Source organism: Sporothrix schenckii (assembly GCF_000961545.1).
Source record: "Sporothrix schenckii 1099-18 chromosome Unknown Cont42, whole genome shotgun sequence".
NCBI lineage: Eukaryota > Fungi > Ascomycota > Sordariomycetes > Ophiostomatales > Ophiostomataceae > Sporothrix > Sporothrix schenckii.
The window spans coordinates 1,596,109-1,615,731 of record NW_015971143.1 but is presented as its reverse complement, the minus strand read 5'-3'; the positions used below and the strand labels follow the sequence as shown (position 1 = coordinate 1,615,731).

The 19,623-nt window shown below is 52.8% G+C and overlaps 4 protein-coding genes across 4 annotated transcripts; 1 reads left to right on the top strand and 3 right to left on the bottom strand.

Annotated features, from left to right (window-relative positions):
- Window positions 1-446: 446 nt before the first annotated feature.
- On the bottom strand, window positions 447-3,568 carry SPSK_01420 (uncharacterized protein; the record flags this gene model as incomplete). Its single annotated transcript, XM_016728334.1, has 3 exons — window positions 447-2,242; window positions 2,328-2,770; window positions 2,853-3,568. The coding sequence occupies 3 exons, from the start codon at window positions 3,566-3,568 to the stop codon at window positions 447-449; spliced, it is 2,955 nt and encodes a 984-aa protein (XP_016590049.1).
- Window positions 3,569-6,761: 3,193 nt separating this feature from the next.
- On the bottom strand, window positions 6,762-13,946 carry SPSK_01360 (hmg-i/hmg-y, DNA-binding protein; the record flags this gene model as incomplete). Its single annotated transcript, XM_016728275.1, has 1 exon — window positions 6,762-13,946. The coding sequence occupies one exon, from the start codon at window positions 13,944-13,946 to the stop codon at window positions 6,762-6,764; it is 7,185 nt and encodes a 2,394-aa protein (XP_016590048.1).
- Window positions 13,947-15,715: 1,769 nt separating this feature from the next.
- Window positions 15,716-16,566, top strand: SPSK_01901 (cytochrome c oxidase subunit 4; the record flags this gene model as incomplete). The annotated part of the gene is made up of 2 exons (XM_016728800.1): window positions 15,716-15,965; window positions 16,289-16,566. 2 exons carry the CDS (start codon window positions 15,716-15,718, stop codon window positions 16,564-16,566), a joined length of 528 nt encoding a protein of 175 aa, XP_016590047.1.
- A 494-nt stretch (window positions 16,567-17,060) lies between these two features.
- Window positions 17,061-18,937, bottom strand: SPSK_01582 (ATP-dependent Clp protease ATP-binding protein subunit ClpX; the record flags this gene model as incomplete). Its single annotated transcript, XM_016728491.1, has 2 exons — window positions 17,061-18,174; window positions 18,240-18,937. 2 exons carry the CDS (start codon window positions 18,935-18,937, stop codon window positions 17,061-17,063), a joined length of 1,812 nt encoding a protein of 603 aa, XP_016590046.1.
- Window positions 18,938-19,623: the final 686 nt, after the last annotated feature.

Sequence of the window (19,623 nt, the reverse complement as noted above, 5' to 3'; positions counted from 1 at the left end):
AGTGAGTTCCAAAACCTTGGCGAGAGTTCGTACCTATCGCCACATACCCTAAAAGAAAAACGAATTCGGCGTCATGTCAACAAAGACGCGTAATGTTTCATATACAGGGACGAACAACGTGACGAAAAAGTGCTGCGCTGGTTGTTTCCGCCATACGTAATGGTTGCCCTTGGGGAACCCTATTTTAATTTTTGTTGCTTTTCAGTAAAACCCCTTTTGTTGTCCTCGTTGATCGTAGAGTGTTGGCTGTGTTTTCTTATTTTTGTGTGCTCGTGAAGCCACCCCCAATGTTTTCTGTTTTGCAAAAATGACCCTAATAATAAGGAGGTGGTTTCGACACTTCATACAATGTCTGATCCACTTGACATTGATTTCCCTTTCTTCCGCATCTAGGGCCCTAGCAATCACGGCCGTGGCCATCCCTCCAGTGGACTGCCATCAGCCTTCTAGCTGGCGACAATGGATGGACTGCTGGCTTCTATAGATTGCCGTAGCTGTTCCTTGGGCGCCATTTGGGGGTTCGAGACACCATCATCCTTTGTGACTTCGTCTTCGGGAGTGCGACTAGGGCCGCTTAGTTGATCAGGCTCGGGATCCGTGCTGTCACCTCTGATCGGCGACTGTGGTCCAGCAACCTCGATTACCGACTTGGATCTTTCTCGGCTACTCCTATTGTCGGACGAAGAGTCGCGATGCTCTGCTTTGTCATTATCCCCGCCACCTTCGTCCTGTTGAGAAGGCTCGCTTGAAGGCAGGATCCTCTCTTCAGCAAGGAGCCTAGGTGACATGCCGACCATATCGTGATCGTTCTCAGTCCACTCCCGAATCTCGGGCCGGAGTGGATTATCCAACTGCCACGCGTCCGGCCCGACCCTCTTAGCAATTCCTACCTCGGGCCGCGTGGCCCAGTTGGTCAATGTGGGATCGGACTTGCCGCCAAAAAAAACCAGCGCCTCGCGGCCGGCGGCAGCACCCTCGAGATGTCGCGCTACGTGCTCCATACGATCGTCCCATGCACCGTTGCCATGGAACTCAACACCACAACCTGGAGACGGACAAATCATATAGTCCGGCAGCCGACAGCGCGGTTTGATACCGTCCTGCTGTAGATCTTTCATGCGATTTTCCCATTCTAGAATGGCGGGATGGTTGGCAGTCTTATTTGCCATTTTAGCTTGCTTCGTCAACTTTCGAACATGTGATGGTGTGTGCATCCGCCGTAAATGCTGTGTGAAGAGGTCTTTTCGGTTAAATATGGCACCGTTGGGAAGAGAAAAGCTGCTGTGAGCGGCACCCGGTGCTTTGTTTACCACCTTGCTACATAATTCCACCTGGCAAACCCAGTAGTGTAGCAAAATGTGCTGGCTCATGACGTGACGCTTCCATTCGTTCTTGCTGGCAAAAGTTGACTCGCACCCGGCCCAGTTGAATACACAGTGGAAGGGTCGCGTGTGCTGTTTTCGCACATGGTTTCGCAGCGACTCGACATCCTTAAACCCAGCGTTACATTCGCTGCACATGTGGTTCTGGCCAGCCAACTTAATCGAGATCTTAAACGGCTTCTGTGCGGCAGCTACAAGCAACGCATCTCTTTCCGAAAGGCCGCTTTCGACAAGTTGGCGAGACAGTTCTTGCTGAGATACACGCTGTTGCTCGTGCGGCTGATGAATGCTGGTCTGTGGAGGCCTGTACACGGCTCGGTCGGTCGACACTGGGGTCTGCTCAATTCTCCGGTTTGTTAAGAAAGTAGGTCCGGGACCCGAAGGAAGAAGTTTTCTTTCAGTCGGCAATGCCTTTCTGACCTTCTTAAGGCCGAGATCGCTGTCAACACCGCTAGTTGATGTTTCGAGTCTATCTGACGCGAACAACTTCCGGGGAGTGAAAAAGTTGGCGGAAGGGAGGGGTGGGTAGCTGGCGGCGCTATTGGCCGTTGATGGGTGTCTTGGTGGTAGTGGCGGTTCATCTTCAGCCCAGAGTTTCGCAGAGAGGTCTTCATCAATCCTTCTCAATAGGTTGGAAGGGATGTCTCCTATTGTGCTGTAACCAACAAACGATCCAGCAGGACACCTGGCGAAGAGTTCCCAATCAGCTGCAGGAACTCGAACCACAATCATGGTCGAGAACCCCGAGTACAGTCCCTCGATTTGAACGCTGTTCCGTGCCTGTGGATTTGCGTCGTATATCCACTGGGCCCATTTGCTAATATCCGGTGCGCCGTTTAGGATACGGATGCACAGTACAACTATGGAGAAGAGTCAATAAACTCGAGGCCACTCGTGGTCATTGCCCAGGACATAGCTCCCTTCGTAAAATTAAGCTTCACTTACCTTGTGGCTCGTTCGGAATGGGGGCAAGAACGATGCTGCGGAACTCTTGCAAGTAGTAATGATTTGGCAAGTGTTGTTGATCGGCGATGGGTCTTGGTACGGGCTCTTTTGGTGGACGGCCGCGGCCACGGGGCTTATGTATGGTCATCCGGGCCGCAACCCGCTTATGCAGAGTTTCGACTAATAGTGAGTCGCCATATGCGACGGTGGACAACTCGTCGGCCAAGGCCTTTGTGAAGCTGACATGAGCTTGCTCAGATTCAACAGGAGGCGCATCGATGATTTCGACGGCCTTGCGCCGTGCGGTACCGAGAGGGTTTTTGGGATATTGACGATGGCGGATGCAGTTGTGGTCCAACAGCAACAGTACATCACAGAGTGAGCCATTATAAGCTGACTCAATGGCTCCCGAGTCTATGGCAATGTCGGCACCATCATGTCGTCTTTTAAAGTTAGTTTAATTAGGGCTTGAACTGTCTAGTAGGTTCCAACGAGAGAACAGATGCAGGCGGTGTGGTAACGTACGGCATCCAGATAGGGGGCGCCCCCGGTGTCTCGCTCGCGAGACAACGTCCGGCGTAGTGGAGAATAGCCAAATTCTCAGGCGTGTTGTTCTTGCTAAAAAATGCCTCCACGGTAGAATTAAGCACCCACTCAGCGTTGGCTGAGGGGATCGAGATAGTCTCCGTGGCATAGTTAAACGAGTGCCGAAAAACAGAGTCGAGGCGCCATGTGGCTTCTTTGACCTCGTGGCTGTCTTGTTCCCAGTAAAGGAGTAGTACATTGGCACCCGCGTACGTCGGAGACCGCTGATCCCAGCCTGTACTCACCGCCTGCTTGAACTGCCGACTGACGTCCGTTATGGTCTCAAGCGGCGCACGGTCGCTTGCGACGATGGCAGTGTGGCTGGCGGAATTTGTCCGGCTAGCGACGTTGCCGTTCCTGCTTGCATACGTGCTATTGGCAGCGCTGTCATGGCCGGACACCGGGCCATTGGGTCTGCTGGTGCGGTGGTCGTGAGCCGATGCGACGAGGGGTTGCGCATGGCTGGAGTCGTTTACGGCCAAGAAGCCACTGCCGCTGCGGCTGTTACTCTCGCTGCTGTGGTCTCTGAAGAGTACTTGGTGTGCAATGTTTTTAATGTCACCGGGGCCAGCAGGGCCAGCCGAATCGAGGCGCGCGCGCTTTCCAGATGCCGAGGCAGCCTCGTAGTCCGCGTCCCGGTACCGCTTGTTGTCCATTTACAAGTAAGTCGGGAGCAGATGGCGACGAGGAGCCAATTGGCGTAAATGGTGCGTGCCGTCACGAAAGGCCACGAAACACCACTGAGCAAAGAATGCGCAGTCAGTATCGTGTTTGGCGTTTGCGACGCGGATGGCGATGCGCCAGGCGAATAAAACTGGACGTGCGGAGGCCTTGATGCGAGAAGTGAGGTGATGGCGTCCAAAAAATTGCAGATGTTCCCAAAATAAATTGGCTAAAAAGGGAAACAAACCAAGAATGGAGAACGGCCGACAAAAATGGGAAAGGAGAGAGGAGTCTGGAAAATAGAGAGCGAGAAGATGGCCTTCCAAAGGACACAGCCTTAAAGATCCTCCATTACACCTGATGAGACGAGAGAGGAGGCTGGCGGATGTGGAAGTGGGCACGGGTGGGACAGATTAAGACGCGAGGCAGGGCTAGCAAACAACCGGGGTCGCATTAAGAGTCCCGGAATTGCGGTGACGTTCCCAAAACCCTTGATAAAAGGTACGGTGAGAGAGCGTTTAGTCAAAGGGTGATAACCTGAAAAGAAAAAGAAAAAGAAAAAAAAATCCCCAAAGACGGTAACAGAAGAGCAGGGTTAGCTGTCTAGAAAAACGTGGGAAGGGAGTCGCATGGGGAAGGCTGCCCAAAGTAGACGAAGGAAAGGAGGAAGGAGCGAATAGCTCTCGTGGAAGTGGCTATCGTGGTTGTGTGCTGGTGCTTGTTTGTGTAAATGGAAACAACCTGAAGAGGCAGTGTCATTCAGGATATCATTCAAGACTACGTAGGAAGGTGCCACTGAGGCAAGGGTTGAAAAGAGAAAGAGCAATGGATGCCCTTGCAATTTGCAGGGCAAGCCGTGGCGAAAGGTAAAGCACAAGGCGATATAACTAATATGGGCAAGACAAGGGCGCATAGCAATGAAACCCACATCCAAACACGGCGTTGTATTGGCGCGTGGGAGGCACCAAACGGGCGGGCTGTGAGCCTTTTTCACATTTTGTAGCAACAATTTTACCAGCAGTCACGTGAGAAATACGGCCGAGGCGAGACCAGCCAACCACAAATGAGGGCACCAATAACAAGCAGAAGACGGGAAATAAAACAAGACGAGGGGATGGTGCTAAAAGACTTTCAAACGAAGCAACAGCCAACGAGAGGGCGGGGATATGAGGAATTTAAGAGGGCAGGAACGAACAGCTAGCTAGCTCACTGCAACTCTGTATGGCCCGACCTACAGAGTTGAACAACGCACATTTCCCAGTGAGCCACGATGGCAGCCCAATGATGCATGGCTCCGATTCGCCGCGCACAGGCGGGGAATCTACATTTCGGTCGAGCATCGACGACAAGCAACCGCTGCAGACCGGCTCGCATAGTAACGAGACGAGCGGCTAGGAGGGCGTAGAATCGTATCTTGCCTTGGTCCCCACGGACCTCTTTTATCTGTTTCCGTGACTTATTTTCACGCAGTGCATCTGGACTCTTAGCGGCCCTGCAGTGGAGTCGTATTTTGTACACGTCGCAGGCTCTGCCACAGACACGATTCAGTTTATACCTAATGCTCCATAGCATCACGTCGTGTGCTCCCAGCCAAACGCTGTGGTTCGGCTAAGCCAGGCCTGGCTCACGGTACACTAATGGGCGCCCCCGTGTCTTCAAGAGCCGAGTGTGAGTGTTCTAGAAAAATAAAAATTAAAGGGAATCGAGAGGCCCTTGTCCGTTGCGGCCTGACCATGAACAAACTACTCCGTATGTCGTACATGCACTGCAATGCAATGTACACCGTGCTTCGTTTCTCCCGCCGGCTGTACGGCATACAAGACACACAGCACGATATTGCTACATGGCTGGTTGGTGGCTTTCATTTAACCTCGAGGTTGAGGGCATGTGTTAGTGGACGGCAGGAAGTAGTGGGACGCAATAGTGAGTGAAATTGGTCGTTCCGGCTCTTTATTTGTAATTCAGCGTCGTGGCAGAGCTACAGCGAACGCCGGAATGCAGGATGAAAGAAGAACAAAGCAGGTGAGATGGAGGATAAAATATGAAAAAAAGAAAATAAGAAAAGAACAAAAAAGGTGCAGATCAACGGCCAACAATGAGCCCAACGAGGCCGGTGGTGGTCGGCGCACAGGACCAGACAATCAAGTGACACGGGCGGCGTACGAGAATGGCTCGTGTGGAGCCACATGGCAAGCCAGGGTAGGAGAGGCGGGGAGTACAGAAGAGGGACGAACAAATGAACCAAAGAGACGGTGTGTAGCTACAGCCTGTGATTTGACGAAAGGGTCGTGTCTTTTGTCCCTTTTTTGCATTCAGTTTTCCGTTAACGAGAGAGCGAGAGACAGGGGGGTAGCATGGGCTAATGTAGTCTCCACCCCACGGTGCTTTGTCAACAATGTTTGTTTCTCCCCTATGGAGGACAGAAATTCTTCTTCGTTTGTCTTGCCTTTGTAATTGCCGGGTACGTGGGCGTGCATGGAATGAGCCACGATTTGTTTGGCCGTTCACTATGACGACACGGGCGTGATACAAGAAAGCCTCGAAAAAATGGCGGCACAAATTAATCTGTGCAGAGAGAAAGAGAGTGAGATAGAAAGGGTTCAGACATGTATATGTGTGCTGTGTGTCAAAATTTGAACACCAGTCGTTTTTCTGTTTCGATACAAAGGCCAGGGCAGAATAAAAAAACCAATAAGGGGCATACAGACGGTGAGACCTGCAGCACTCGCCAGCCTCTCCTGCATGCTGCCGCAGGGCGGCTGGCCAGACATGAGCAGGGGCCGAGCGGACTGCCAAGTCAAGTAAAGACTTTATTCTCACAGACGCTCAGTCACTTCATCACACAGTTCGATATTTACTCCATACAGCATCGCCATTGTATGTCGTACTTCAAACGATTATCGTCATCATAGGATGGCCGCCATGCACGGCTGCCCAGTAACCTGGTCGCATCATGACGAGACACCACGAGGCTGGCCGCCCAAAGTCGAATATGCGACATTGCAGCCTGATTTCAATTATTTTATCACGGATGACGAAATAGACAGTTGTACTACTACTTGAGTATGCCGGCTTCTTTCTCGAGCAGGCTCTGTTTATAATTCATACAGCATGCTACGGCTTGCCGCCTCTTTGTTAAAGCGCTTGCCTACCTAGACCGTATCTTGCATAACGGCAGTTTGCCACCTAGAGACGTCTCTTCTCCCGTAACCGACCCGGGAACAAACGCCTCGACTGCGGTCCCATGCCGTAAGCACTGGCCGGCCGTAATGTCCAGAGCTGTAGCTGCAGTTGTAACTCGGCCAGAAGCTCAGCCATGGACCACGGTCCAAATGGGACACCCGGGCCCGCTGCTGCCGTCGTCGCCGAGCCGGCCATCATGCCAGGGCCCCTCCCAATCCCAGGCCGCGCACCAGCTTTGCGCACTGTGATGGATCCGTTGTCCACAATCCAATTATCGCGTACGTGTTGCACGATCCTTCTGTTGAACTGGTCCACTTGTGACCCGTCACCTGGTCGGTTATTGCCTCCCGTGTACCTCCTCATGGTGTTCGCAATGGAACTGTTGTCGTTGCGCACCCCGACGGTGCAACTGTTGCTCAGACTCGAGGACACGGTGCTGTTTTCGACTACCAAGAATGATGAAAACAGAGTCTTTGGGCCCAGTTGGTTGTTGCCATCGTTTGGTTCGTCGGCAACGGTGTTGTCGGGATGGATGTATCGTCTTCGTTTGTCGACACGCACAGGTGCGAGATCGGCCAGAGCAGACTCGATAAACTGGTAGTATCCGGTAACGATACCGTCGAGCCTCGCCTGTATGGATGGGGCAGTGGGTAGGCATGAACACGTCATCAAGTACGGCTGTAGAAGGTTGGCCAGCGCTGCCAATTGGGCCATCGTATGCACCCGTACACAAAATACCATCGGCTGTGTGTCACAGCCAGCCCCTTCCGTAGCATCACCCAAACCAGCGTCACGAAATGTGAGTCCAGTACGCGCCGCATCGGCTGCCAAAGATACCGCTGCCCACTGGAACCATGCCACAATATCCTCCAGCAGCCCAATCATTCCGCCCGTGACGTTGTCGTCGCCGATGTTCTTTGGCACAGGAGATCGCGTGACAAACCGTTCCATCGCGCTGTAGTACACATCCAACAACGGCCATGCTTCTTCTGCCTCGCTTGTTGCGCGGAGAATCGCGGGTAGCATCCGTTCCAGCATAAATCCGAATATGACGTCGTTTTCCATGCTCCGTTCCAGGATCTTGCATTCCTGGTCGAGACTGTTGTTGGCGAGCGCAATATTGAAGTTATTATGTAGGTAATGGAAGAGCTGCGGTGCCGCTGTAGCCTCGCCTTCACTGAGTCGCAAGCCGTATGTTATGATACTGGCGGTCCTCAGCTGAGGGTCTTCGGGCGAAGGCGAAAATTCCTGGCTTTGGTCGTAAAAGAAGGTGTCCAACGAGCAAATGTCACTGCCGTGTGACCGGATCAAAGCAACAACACCTCGCACAAAGACAATGTACTTTTCGTGCTCGACGGGCTCCGTCTTGGCATATCGTAGGTCCTCCTTCATTTGCTGCATCACGAGCTTTAAGGCTCGCGCAAAATCGCTGCGCAGTTGTTGTCGTCGCGTGGTGCCGTCTGCATCCCGCAGCTGTTGTCGTATGGACGTCATGGAACAGGCGAAATACGCGCGGTTGGTGTCGTAGCTGGGTGTCTGATCGTTTGCGGGTATATTTGCTCGCCGAACAAAAGGAATATCGTGCGTCTTTAGAACGTCAGCGAGCCGGTTCTCGTAAGCCAAGAACTTCTGCGGCTTGACAATGGCAAGCATCCACAGCTCTAGGATACTGTTTCCGAGGTCCTTGAAATCAAACACGTTGCTCCGCAGCACCGCCGATACGAAAAGAGGCAAGAACTTGCGCTGCAAGAGGCCCGGCGCGTGTGGCAACCTTTCAAATATGCAATAGTCGCCGGATCCAAAGAACCGGGACAAGCCGTACAGACCCGAATGTATGAACCGGCTTGCTAGACGAGCTGCAATGGTAACGCTTCGTTCTGTGCATGCAATTCGTAGGTCGGCGGAGGACTTTGGTAGGTCCTCCCATGACATATGTGTGATTGTGTTGACCAGATGGAAGAACCCTTTGGCCAGCCTGTGATCAAGCATCAACACCGCGTCGTCTGCCTCTTGTGGGTCTGTGGCATCCGCCGAACTGGAGTACTGCTCGTCCACGGCCTTCTCGAGCCGATCCATATAATGATCCACAACGTCGAGAGCGGTGCTGAGGATGCTCCAGTTCGTCTTAGGCCCCGGCAGATCCATTTTTGTGAAGATTGCACTCAGCTGGTCGACATTGAAACAATACGTTGCCACCCCAAGAGACTTGGCGTGCCGGAGAACGTCCAGAGAAGACACAGTGCACGCATGCAACACATCCATCGCGGCTGCCTTGTTGGCAGCCGCCATAGCCTTGACCATATCAGGGCTAATGCCTTGCATCATGACTGTTGACAAGCTCTGGAATTGTCTGTGCATGTCCGTTTCTGCAGAGAGATATTGTTCTAGCATTTGTTGGAAGATATTCTTCATCCAGGAATTGAAGCTCTTGAAGATACCGTAGCCTTCATCGGCGGCAATCACAAACCGCGCCAGCTGGTTCCAGGCACGGATGTTTATCAAACAAGCCTCCTTGTGGGAGTTCGCGGGCACCACAAGTTTTTCGATCTGATGAATAGGCGGTCGGATGTCGGGAGGTGTAGCCCAGAACAGGGTGCATAGCAGGTCATGGTGATTTCGAAGGGCAGCGAGATCTCTCTCATGGACGTCCATTTCTTTGAGTAATTGGCGGTCGTGGTTCGGGAGGATGCGGGAAATCAGGTTGGTCAGCTCTTTGGACTGACCAAGTCTCTTCAGCTGCAGGATGACAAGTCCAAGCATTTTGATGAAAATGTGGAAGCACTGGTCGTCTGGTTCAATGGCAAGTGATGGACTGCCCGCAAGCTGTTCAAGGAAGTGGGGAGACCGATGTGCTTCTTCGTTCCGCAAGTGTGCAAATCCTTGTGACCCGTAAAAGTCGAAGATCGTGCCGACGATGGCCTTGCAACGACGCCAGCCCCATTCCTGGACGAGGTAGTGACAACGGCCCACGATGGCTCGGCAGTACGCATTGAAGCTCGGTGATTGGTGCGGGTTGGCTTTGTAGAGTTGAAAAACCCTGTCCAAGGCCTTTTTTGGAAGTTCCCATCCATCAAGGGGTATAGCCAGCCGTATTCCGGGCCTGACCACGCCAGAGTTGTCGAATTCGCCAAGGGGAAGAAGCGTAAACATGTCCTGCCACCACTGTTCAAACTGGCTAGCATGTGTGCAAGTACTAATTGCATTATCAGCAAGCATAACCGAGTACGTGACATCCCAAAAGCCACCTCGTGGGATTCTTGCATGCTCCAAAACTTGCATGAGAACGACCCATGAGCTCAATACTTGCGTATTTCTTCGAATGCCACGGTCCCGGAAAAGACCCCGTTGAAAGTCGCTGTAGGAGGTACGTATATCGCCAAGACCCTGCTTCATGAGAAGCTGGACAGACTGCTTTGCAGTTGACTTTAAAATATCTTCCACCTGGACCGAGTAGGAAACGCATTCTGGCGTGTCTCGGCAAAGTTGCAGGAGCCATGTGTTGATTGTTAGAATCCCGGTCAACGCCGCCAGGCGATTGTTCTTTCTTGAGTCGCTTGAGGGCTGTTCATGCTGCAGGTTCGACGCTTCAAACCGGCGAATGAGGCTTTTGATAACCTCAAGGTTTCGTACAATGAAGGCCTTTCGGACACTTGGCGAAGATGTCGCCTTGGCCATGGTGATTTGGATAAAATCTAAAACGAAATTGATCATTGTATGCACCTTCGGCCCAGCAAGGCTAGGCGAGGAAGCAGGTGAGTGAAGGCTATCCGCCAACCAGTCCATGAGGATGCCATACTCGGACGATGAAACCTCATCCCACACACTCCAGCTGAGCGTTCGCTCGCCCAGTTGGAACGAAGTTGTAAGGTTTGGCCTATGGAGAGGCTGCGAGCTATCCGAAGAATCCATCCCAAGGGCCAAACTCAGCCGGCCGCTGCCGATGAGGGTGCTTTGATGGAAAAAGATGTCACCGTCGAGAGCGAAGATATCAAAGTGTTGTGGGTACTGCGATCCGAAAGGCCCTAGCCCATGCAGTTTGTCCCTATCGAGATTGACGGTATCGGCCACGAAATCGACCTTTGCAGGACCAATATCCAGGGGAATGTGATCCAAAGCATGGGCAAATCGCGGTGCAGATGTGTCGATCTGCCTTGGACTGTAGCGCTTGCGAAATCTTGACCGGTTGTTGCTTTCAGGCATCTGCTTAGCAGAATTGATATCATGCTGCCGTCGCGAAGGTTGAAGCTCAATTTCTTGTTCCAGTCCAAAGCCCAGTGGCTTAAGAGAATGGTCGTCCACAGAAATATTGTCGTCGATTGCACTGTAGGCAGATGCCTGGTCGTCGACAAATTGCTCGAGTCGCACGCTCGGTAAAGGTATGGCATCCCGCCGCCGACGGCAGTACAAGGCATCGAGCTCTTTCTTTTTTGAAACAAAACCAGCCGCGCCCAGCTTGCTTCTCGCCGCAACCTCAAGTTGTGCTGGCCGCATCATTGGATCCATGTGAGAGCCCATGCTGATCCACAGATTGGACGGGCGTGGTAGTGCGGCAAGCTTGGTTTGAGGGATGCGGTTCACGAAAGCTCCTGACTGGCTTTTCTTTACCGCGGTTGAATTTTGTATATGCTGTGGTCGGGGAGATGAGTGTGGTGCAAGATTCGGCGACATCTCTTGGAGCGGGGCCTGTTGTCCAGACTGTCTCAGCCGTCTGGGTGGGTTTGGAATCTTGGGCCTGATTCTCCCAGCTTTCCAGTCTCGCAGGACAGATAGAGCGTCCACGTTGTCACCCCGGCTTCCGAGGTTGATTATCTTTCTAGAAGGGCTCGTCTTTCCTAGCTTAGCCGTTCGCCTTGCAGTACGAGCCGCAACACGGATGAACGCTGGTGCTGCGGGCTCAACGAAATCGAGAATGCTCAGCATAGGAGGAGTGGCGGGTGGTTTCGGCGTTCTCCTGCTGCTGGTTGTGTGCGGGTTGCTTTGCCGTCTCCTCGTAGACGATGATTGTTTGCGGGAGAATCGGTGACTGCCTGTAGAAGCAGAAGCAGATCGGTGCATCATCTTCGTGATTTTGGGCTGTCGTGTCTTTTGGATTGGAGTGCCACTGGGCACACTCTGCGTCCGCATCCTTGGTCTTTTTGATCGGGGACCAGGCGCTGCTGGTAGCCTGGTTCGTTTCACTCTCGGTGCCATTAGATCAATGGAGTTGTCCTCCATCACCGAACCAATGTCTTCGTCGTTAATGAGAGAAACAATTGGTGAATATCCTTCCTCATCCGAATCCCATGATTCAATTACCGGTGCTTTTGACCGCTTGGCCATGTCCACCACGCTCTCATTATCGTTATCTACATCATCGTCTGATTCGTCAAATAATGAGATGATCGTTGCCAGAGAGCTGGTGGCCTGGCCCTGTCTCGGCAATGCAACGCCCTTTCTGGTGGCCTGGTGGTTATGTTGCCCAGGTCGCCTCTGGGTGGCCGTCACCCTGTCAAGGCCGACCTGCGTTGATTTTTGCTGATCAAGCCGCAGCCAAGACGCGGGCAGAACCCCTTTGATCCGCCTGCTGTTTTTGCGTACGGCTTCCGAGTCGCTATGGCTCTCTTCGGCCATGTCGTTCAGTGGGGACGCAGTGCATTCCCTCGCGTCAGTGATTTCAATTTCGTCATTGCTGTTGTCACTAGAATCATCGTCCAAAACTGCTACACCTTCTTGCCTTGAAAGGAAAGTAACCGGGGACACAGATCGCGGCCGAGATACATGCATCCGTGCAGATGAACGGGGAAGCTGGTCCGGCGACGAATCCATACGGACGGGTATCCATTTGGCACGAGCCGACTGATCTTGAAGAGCTGCATCTACCAGCCGTGCCCGCTTTGCGGCGGAGGCAGTCTTTGGCGAACTCTGCCGTTTGAAAATTCGAGCCTGCTGCCGCTTGTGCTGCCGATCTAGGACGGTTTGAGGAGTTGGGAAGTCGTCTTCATCGGGCGGGCTTGTATTATCCGTTCCGTTGTCGGCTCCATCCTCGCTGCTCGGAGGCAGGAGGCGGTGTGCGGGCGTTGATGTTCGAGGAGTTAAGGAAGACAGTGCAATGTCGCCGAGACTAGCTTGGCTGCTAGGGAAATCATATAGGCTACCGGCAAAAAGAGCAGCGTCGTTCTGTGACTGTCTCCTTGGCAATTGACTTTTTTCTTCTTCTTGCTGAAACTCCTGTTCTTGCGAATCCTCATCCACGACTTGTTTCCGCGGAGCGCTGCCGTACTCGGTGCGAACAGGCTTCACACCATGTGATTTCATGGCAAGTGCATACTGCGCACCTTCGAGCAGATATGGATGTTGTTGAATCGGCTTTCGAGGTCGAAGAGATCGTACGAAACCTAGTCGAAAGGCAGGAGGAGACTCAGGTAGGACGGGAAACGGGGAAGACATGCGAGCCACTTCGTGACCTCCAGAGCTTCGGCGAGCAGGTCCATCAGCAACGGGTGAAGGTGATCGTGAAAGACTTGAGAGGGAGGACGTGGGTGAGAATGAGAAAGGATCGGCAGGTGGAATAGACGCAGAAGCCGGGGGTTCGTGGGATCGTGGTCGTCGGTCTCCCTTCTTGGGTGTTAGTGAACTGTGTGGTATATCGGAATGCCCTGACCGTTGTGGCTGCAAAGAGGCCTGGGAAGTTCGAGGTCCTTGAGACTGCTGGGATTTCTGTAACTGGCGTGACGGCGTTTCCTGTCCTGAAAGTACGTTGTCGTCGTTCGTCGTCAGGGCTTGTACTATATTGTTGGCCAGTGCCTCGGGAACGCTGAATTGTGGCGGGCTTGAGCGTAGGTCGCAGCGCGGCTCTTCATCCTGCTCGTTGTCCTGGACGCCGTCATAGACGAGATCGATCTCGTCAGCTGAGTCTTCGGGTGGAGGGGAGATTCTCCGGGGTGTCGAGATCCGTGTTGGGGAAGGTGTTCTAGGGCCGTGTGCTGCATGTCTCGATGAAGATGAAACTCCCGTGAAATGGTTATGTCGATGAGGAGTAAGTACGATCTTCAAAAATGGTTCCCCTGGTTCTTTTGCGTCCCTGCTGCTCTCTTGAGTCTTTACAGCAGTATTGCCCTCGACATGGTCGTCCTGCAGCGGCTCCTGGCTGCCGAGTTCTTCATCGTCGGAATCTGGGACTTCTCCCAGCAGCTGCCAGTGTCTCCCCATTGAGTCGGGTGCTGCATCATAAAACGGAACCCATTTGTGTTTGTGTCTGTTCTCGCGTTTGGGGTAAGTGCCTGGTTCTTTTGGGGCTGCAAGGGTTCAAATATGTAGACACAGTCGTGAAATGCGGCTGGCTGCACCTTTTGCTGTCGATATGTACTTGGAGGTCAATGGTGACGATATGATAGTGCAAATAAGGTGGGACGCGTCTGTCAGAAAATCTGTCTGCCAGAGACGCGTCTGGCGGCACGGAGGCCAAACCCCACTAAAGCCGCCCACTAAATCGGGGTCGCCCAGCGTGACTGCCCATTTAACGACATCGCACTGTTACGAAGCACTGTAGCCCAAACTCATATGCAAATTCATCTAGCGCGCGACTTCACGATATTCACCTCTTCTGTTTCGTGGTCACTGAGCCCTGTCGATGCAGCTCTGTCATTCCTCATCACCATCATGTCTTATCAGCGAATGATTCCACTTGGTCTGGCTGTCACTGCCGGTGTCGCAAACGGTACGCATCTCGCTCCTTATCAGAACTTACGAGACACACCTCACAGCTCAATTCACCATTCCTCTGGCGCAATGCAAAGAGAACAGCTAAGGCAATGAGAAACTGACTCGATTACCAAAATTCAGGAATATATGTATTCAAGCCCTATCTCGAGGGCCAGGATGAAGTAGGGAAATTGGACCTCCCAAACTCGTAAGTATATTACCACCCTACGATATCTGATGCTCTTCCCGGCTTGGTTTTTGGCCTGCTTTTCGGTAAATATTGTAACTTACTGAGGCATGCACGTGTTAACTGCAGCAGCTCCGTCGGCAAAGCCACACCCTTGCCTTCTAGTGCGATACAACCGCCCCAGCAGCCAAACTCGGACGCACAACCAGCAGCGACAGAGAGTACCGCCAGGCGATAGACCGAGTTGCAGCAAGACGGAGAGACTATTACGTGCACGCCGGCCGTCCTTCGGGTTTCATACGGAGCCTGATCATATCCGGCTCAAGCGACTGCCATCTGAAAACGTTTCGTACCGCAAAATGGGACTCTCCAGAGGACTAGCGGCGTCCCAGCAAGTTCTGCGGAACCAACGGAGTTTCGCGGGCTCTGATTGGCGAATTGGGAGGTGTCCCGCCTGAGGAAGGCACCGTCAGACGAGCAGTACTTCGCTATATATACAGCATTGTACATATACAGTCTGGGGAGATCGCCAAAGGGTTCAATTGCGGGTTGCATCTGCGGCACTCACTATTATAGATTTTATTGATCTTCATTGACCAAAAGCAAAGTATTTTCCAAATGTAAATGCTGTTGTCGTGCTTCCCCTCGCTCTACTTAGCATCGTCGATGATTGGATTGTTGGCTTGTCGGGATTAGTCACCATCGGAAATTGTTAAGAAGGGTGGGGACGACATAATGCGAGCGATTTCTTTCGTCCGGACAAGCTCCCTCGGGTTTTTGGTGGAGCCCTGGGAGGTTCCATCATACGATTCCGAGCACCCAGCTAACTGGGCATGCCACCAAAACGAAATTCCTCTTTTCACTTCCTCGTCCTCCCGACTACCACCACTGCATTGCTATCATCATCGCCAACCACAACACCGCCACTCAACGACTTCGCATCGATTGAGCTCTCAGCCTTAACCTTTTCGATTCCCAATCTCCCCTCTAGATCTTGTCTTGCGGTCTTTCTCTGCGTCTATCAGCGCAGAAACCGGAAAAATTTTCACAATTTTGAGTTAAATCTTCCTGCGCCAAGCCCAATTTCACGATGTACCGTGTCCGGCCGACTACCCTGGTGCGCGGCACCACCCTCGCCCAGCGCGCCGTGCAGCAGCCGCAGATCGCTTCTGTGGCCCGCCGCGCTGCGTCCACCCACGCCATCTCGAACCCGACTCTAGCCAACATCGAGAAGCGGTGGGAGGGCCTACCGCTCCAGGAGCAGGCCGACCTTTGGATGGCCTTGCGCGACCGCATGAAGGGTAGCTGGAAGGAGCTCACTCTCCAGGAGAAGAAGGCTGGTGAGTCAGGCCCTGTTTGTGATACAGATGTGTGGTTTGCTGCGAATCGTATGAGGCCCTTTCGTGAGATGCACAATTGCCGTCGGAGCTCGCAGGGCGCGCCAAGCAGCGGGATTGATATCAATTGGCATCTACCGTTGCATGGAAACGTTGGATCTTATGGATACCAGCTTTATACGGTCTCAGGCGACGGACCATTGTGCTCTCCTGGACATGCGTCGAGCTTGCATATTGCACAGATGTCATCATGCTACGTGCCCTATCAAACGCCCATAAAATATACATCAACTAACGTTTTTCTCTCTTCTTCCCTTCATCAACAGCTTACTGGATCGCTTTCGGTCCCCACGGTCCCCGCTCCCTGCCGCCGCCGGGTGAGGGCAAGAAGGTTGCCCTGTACACCGTCTTCGGTGTCGGTGCCTCGTTGCTGCTGTTCGCCGGCTTGCGCCTGTTCGCCGGCCCCGCGCCACACACTATGAACCGCGAGTGGCAGGAGGCTTCCAACGAGCGTTTGCTGGAGCAGAAGGCCGACCCATTTACCGGAATCGCGTCCGAGGGCTACAAGGGCAAGAGCCAGATCCAGTCGCCTCCCAAGCAGTAAACATCTGCCGCTTGCTATTCTCGCTGTCATTTAAATCATCGTCATATTTTATTTCCTTTGTTTATTGCTCGTTGGCGTGCTGCTGCTGTGTTGGTCTCTTTGTTCATGAACGGAAAAGTGATGTAATGGCACTCCGAAACAAGGGAAGGACAAGGGCTGACATAAAGGAACGAAAGTACAAAACACGTTGCATTTCGCCTTTTTTCCCAGCTGAAGGCCCTATACGCATCTCGAAGCCACGTGCCTCGGTGAAAAGACAACGTGATACTATAAAACTACCCGAAATGGGTCTTGAGGACGGAGCCGATGTTTGCGGAGGTACCGCTGACTATCTTAAATCCCAGATATAAATGCATATTTATTATTTAAAATCATACAGCGGCATATTCATTGTTGCCCGTTATCGTACGAAAGATACGCCGCTTTATCAATTGACAAAACTAACTAAAACGCTCTGAAGTGATTTGTACAGGCCGCAATTAGGAATTTGTCCTTTATGCACCACTCTGCCCGGCCTCTCTCAACTGCCCAAACGAAACGCCGCCATTCGTGTCTCCGTTTACATTAAGGCCCTCATCCTCGTCGCGTATTCGCCGCTCAATCTCAAATCGCCCGTCCTTGCCCCAATATCCCGGCTTTTCTTTGCCCTTGACACATGCCTCTGTGATCAATACATACGCCATAGGCGCATCGAACATGGGCTCTGCGAGGACACGCTCCATCTCCATTTTCAGGCCGCGGGCGCCGGTCTCGTTTTTCTGTGCCCGTTCGGCAATGGCATAGAGCGCCCGTTGTGTAAAGCGAAGACGGCTGGGGTACGTTTCAAACAGAGCTGTGTACTGCTCCACCAAGCTGTTGCGAGGCTCCGTCAAGATGCGGTATAGTTCGTCAAGTGACAATGGTGATAATGCACAGATGTTGTGAACGCGACCAATCAGCTCCGGGATGAACCCAAAAGCCTGCAAGTCCAGTGGGCTGGCGAGGTCCAAGGGTGTAAAGCCAACAGTGGTCGGGTCCACAAACGACGGTTGGTGAGGAAGATGCGCGTACGCCTCCAACGGCAGAACGGCTTTGCTACCGGACAGGGGCGAGCCCTTGGTGCTTCGAATCTCGGACCCGAATCCGATGGACGGCTTGGCCACTCGACGGATAACATGATTATCCAGCCCCACAAAAGCGCCCGTAAAGACAAACAAAATGTTGCTTGTGTCGATGGTGTATTGATCCATTTTTGCAGATGGTGGTGTCGCCTGCGGCGGTGATGTTGAGCTGGGCGACCCGTAGGTGGTCGTGATTGGGTTTGCAGAGCGGGACGATGAGCGGTTGTCTTTCACGCTGACGGTAACTCTGGTTCCTTCAACGAGCTTCAGAAGAGCCTGCTGCACACCCTCTCCGCCGACATCGCGACCGTGCGTCGTCTCTCTTCTAGCGATCTTGTCAAACTCATCAAGGACAACGATGCCATACTCTGCAGCCTTCGTGTCGAAGTTTGCTTCGACAAGAAGCCGCTCGATGCATGTCTCGACATCCTGGCCAATGTAGCCAGCTTGGGTGAAGCTGTTGCAGTCACTTATCGTAAACGGGACGTTTAGCTTCTTACTGAGCGTCCTATTGCGCCAAAATGTTAGTAACAAGGGCGTCCCATGATAAACCAGAGTACGGTTCTAGCATACTCTAGGATGTACGTTTTGCCCACACCTGTAGGGCCGATAAGGAGAATGTTGCTCTTGTCAATCTTGACGTGCTGAGGTATAGATGTGTCTTCCTTTGCGTAGAAGTTTTCAGCAGGGTCCGAGTGATGGTCGGCGAATGCCGTCTCCTCTATGCGATCGGGGAACTCGTCTGTGGGTTTCCAGTCAGCAAACCGAAAGTGCTCATGTGGATCAGGAGACATCGTACCATCTATGCCACTTTCATTGTGCTTGTCGTGAAGGTCCCGGTCTCGGGCAAAGCGCTGCCGCTGCATCTTCTCGCGCAATACGCGATCCGAGTCGTCTTGGTGGTGCTTGCGACGTAGCCGTTGATAGTGGTTGAAGATTGTAGCGCATATTGTCTTCTTCGCTCGATCCTGGCCAATAACGTAGTCGTCGACTCTCTTCTTCAGGTCGCGTGGGTAGAACTGTGGAACGCCGAATTTGGCTTTATTGAACATAGGACCACGGCCCGCGTCATCGGTCGGGTCATAGCTACTAGAAAAGCCCGAACTGAAGTTCCGTGTCCGCCGACGTGCCGTCAAAGCGGCCTGTGAAATGGAAGCCCACCTACTGTGGGCAAGGACAAAAAGCGGCTGTGCAGGTGACGTGACAGACCTTGACACAGAAAACGGAACTCCGAGGAGCGCGGCAGACCGCGGTTTCGCAACGACCGACATGGGGCGATTTACTGCTCGCCGAACATGCTCCAGGAATATATTATGTGGTTGGCCGGAACGTAGTTGAGCAGGAAGCATGAATGAGTCGAATGGTGAGAGAAAGTGTCGTTGTCACTACTTCATTCGACTCACGTCGACGGCTTAGGTCGGAATAACTCCGCCGGAGCGAAATCGGCACAGCGAGGCTGAGGAAGTCGTGATGGAGCAAATGGCGATTATATGGGGGTCAATGTCGCGTCTGAATGGAAATAGATATGGAGACAGGACAGAATATCGTAGTTAGTAGACACAGCGGACGCCGCAGTTCATTGTTCAGCCAAAGTTTCTTATGTCAGATACGGTTTATGCAATAGCGTACGATGAGGTGCTGTCAGTTGTGGTTGGCTACTTCCCCACACGACCGATGCGCGACGACCGATAAGAACAAAGAGAGAGCTGACTTAGTTATCGTAGTGGCATGACCTTGCCAGCTTTCGCCTGCACAGCCCGCTGAGCGAGAGTGGTCTGTCACGCCAAGGCTAAGATCTCATTGGGGCGACCCACGAAGTGTGCCTCGACCGTTCCTTAGCTACTACTAACGGCTAAGGTGTCACCCCCAAGCAGACGCTGTTCCACAGGCTGGCCGGCCATAAGGCCTCGGAAGGAGATCTGGAAGCACTGTCCGTTCTGAGAATTGCATGTAGGTT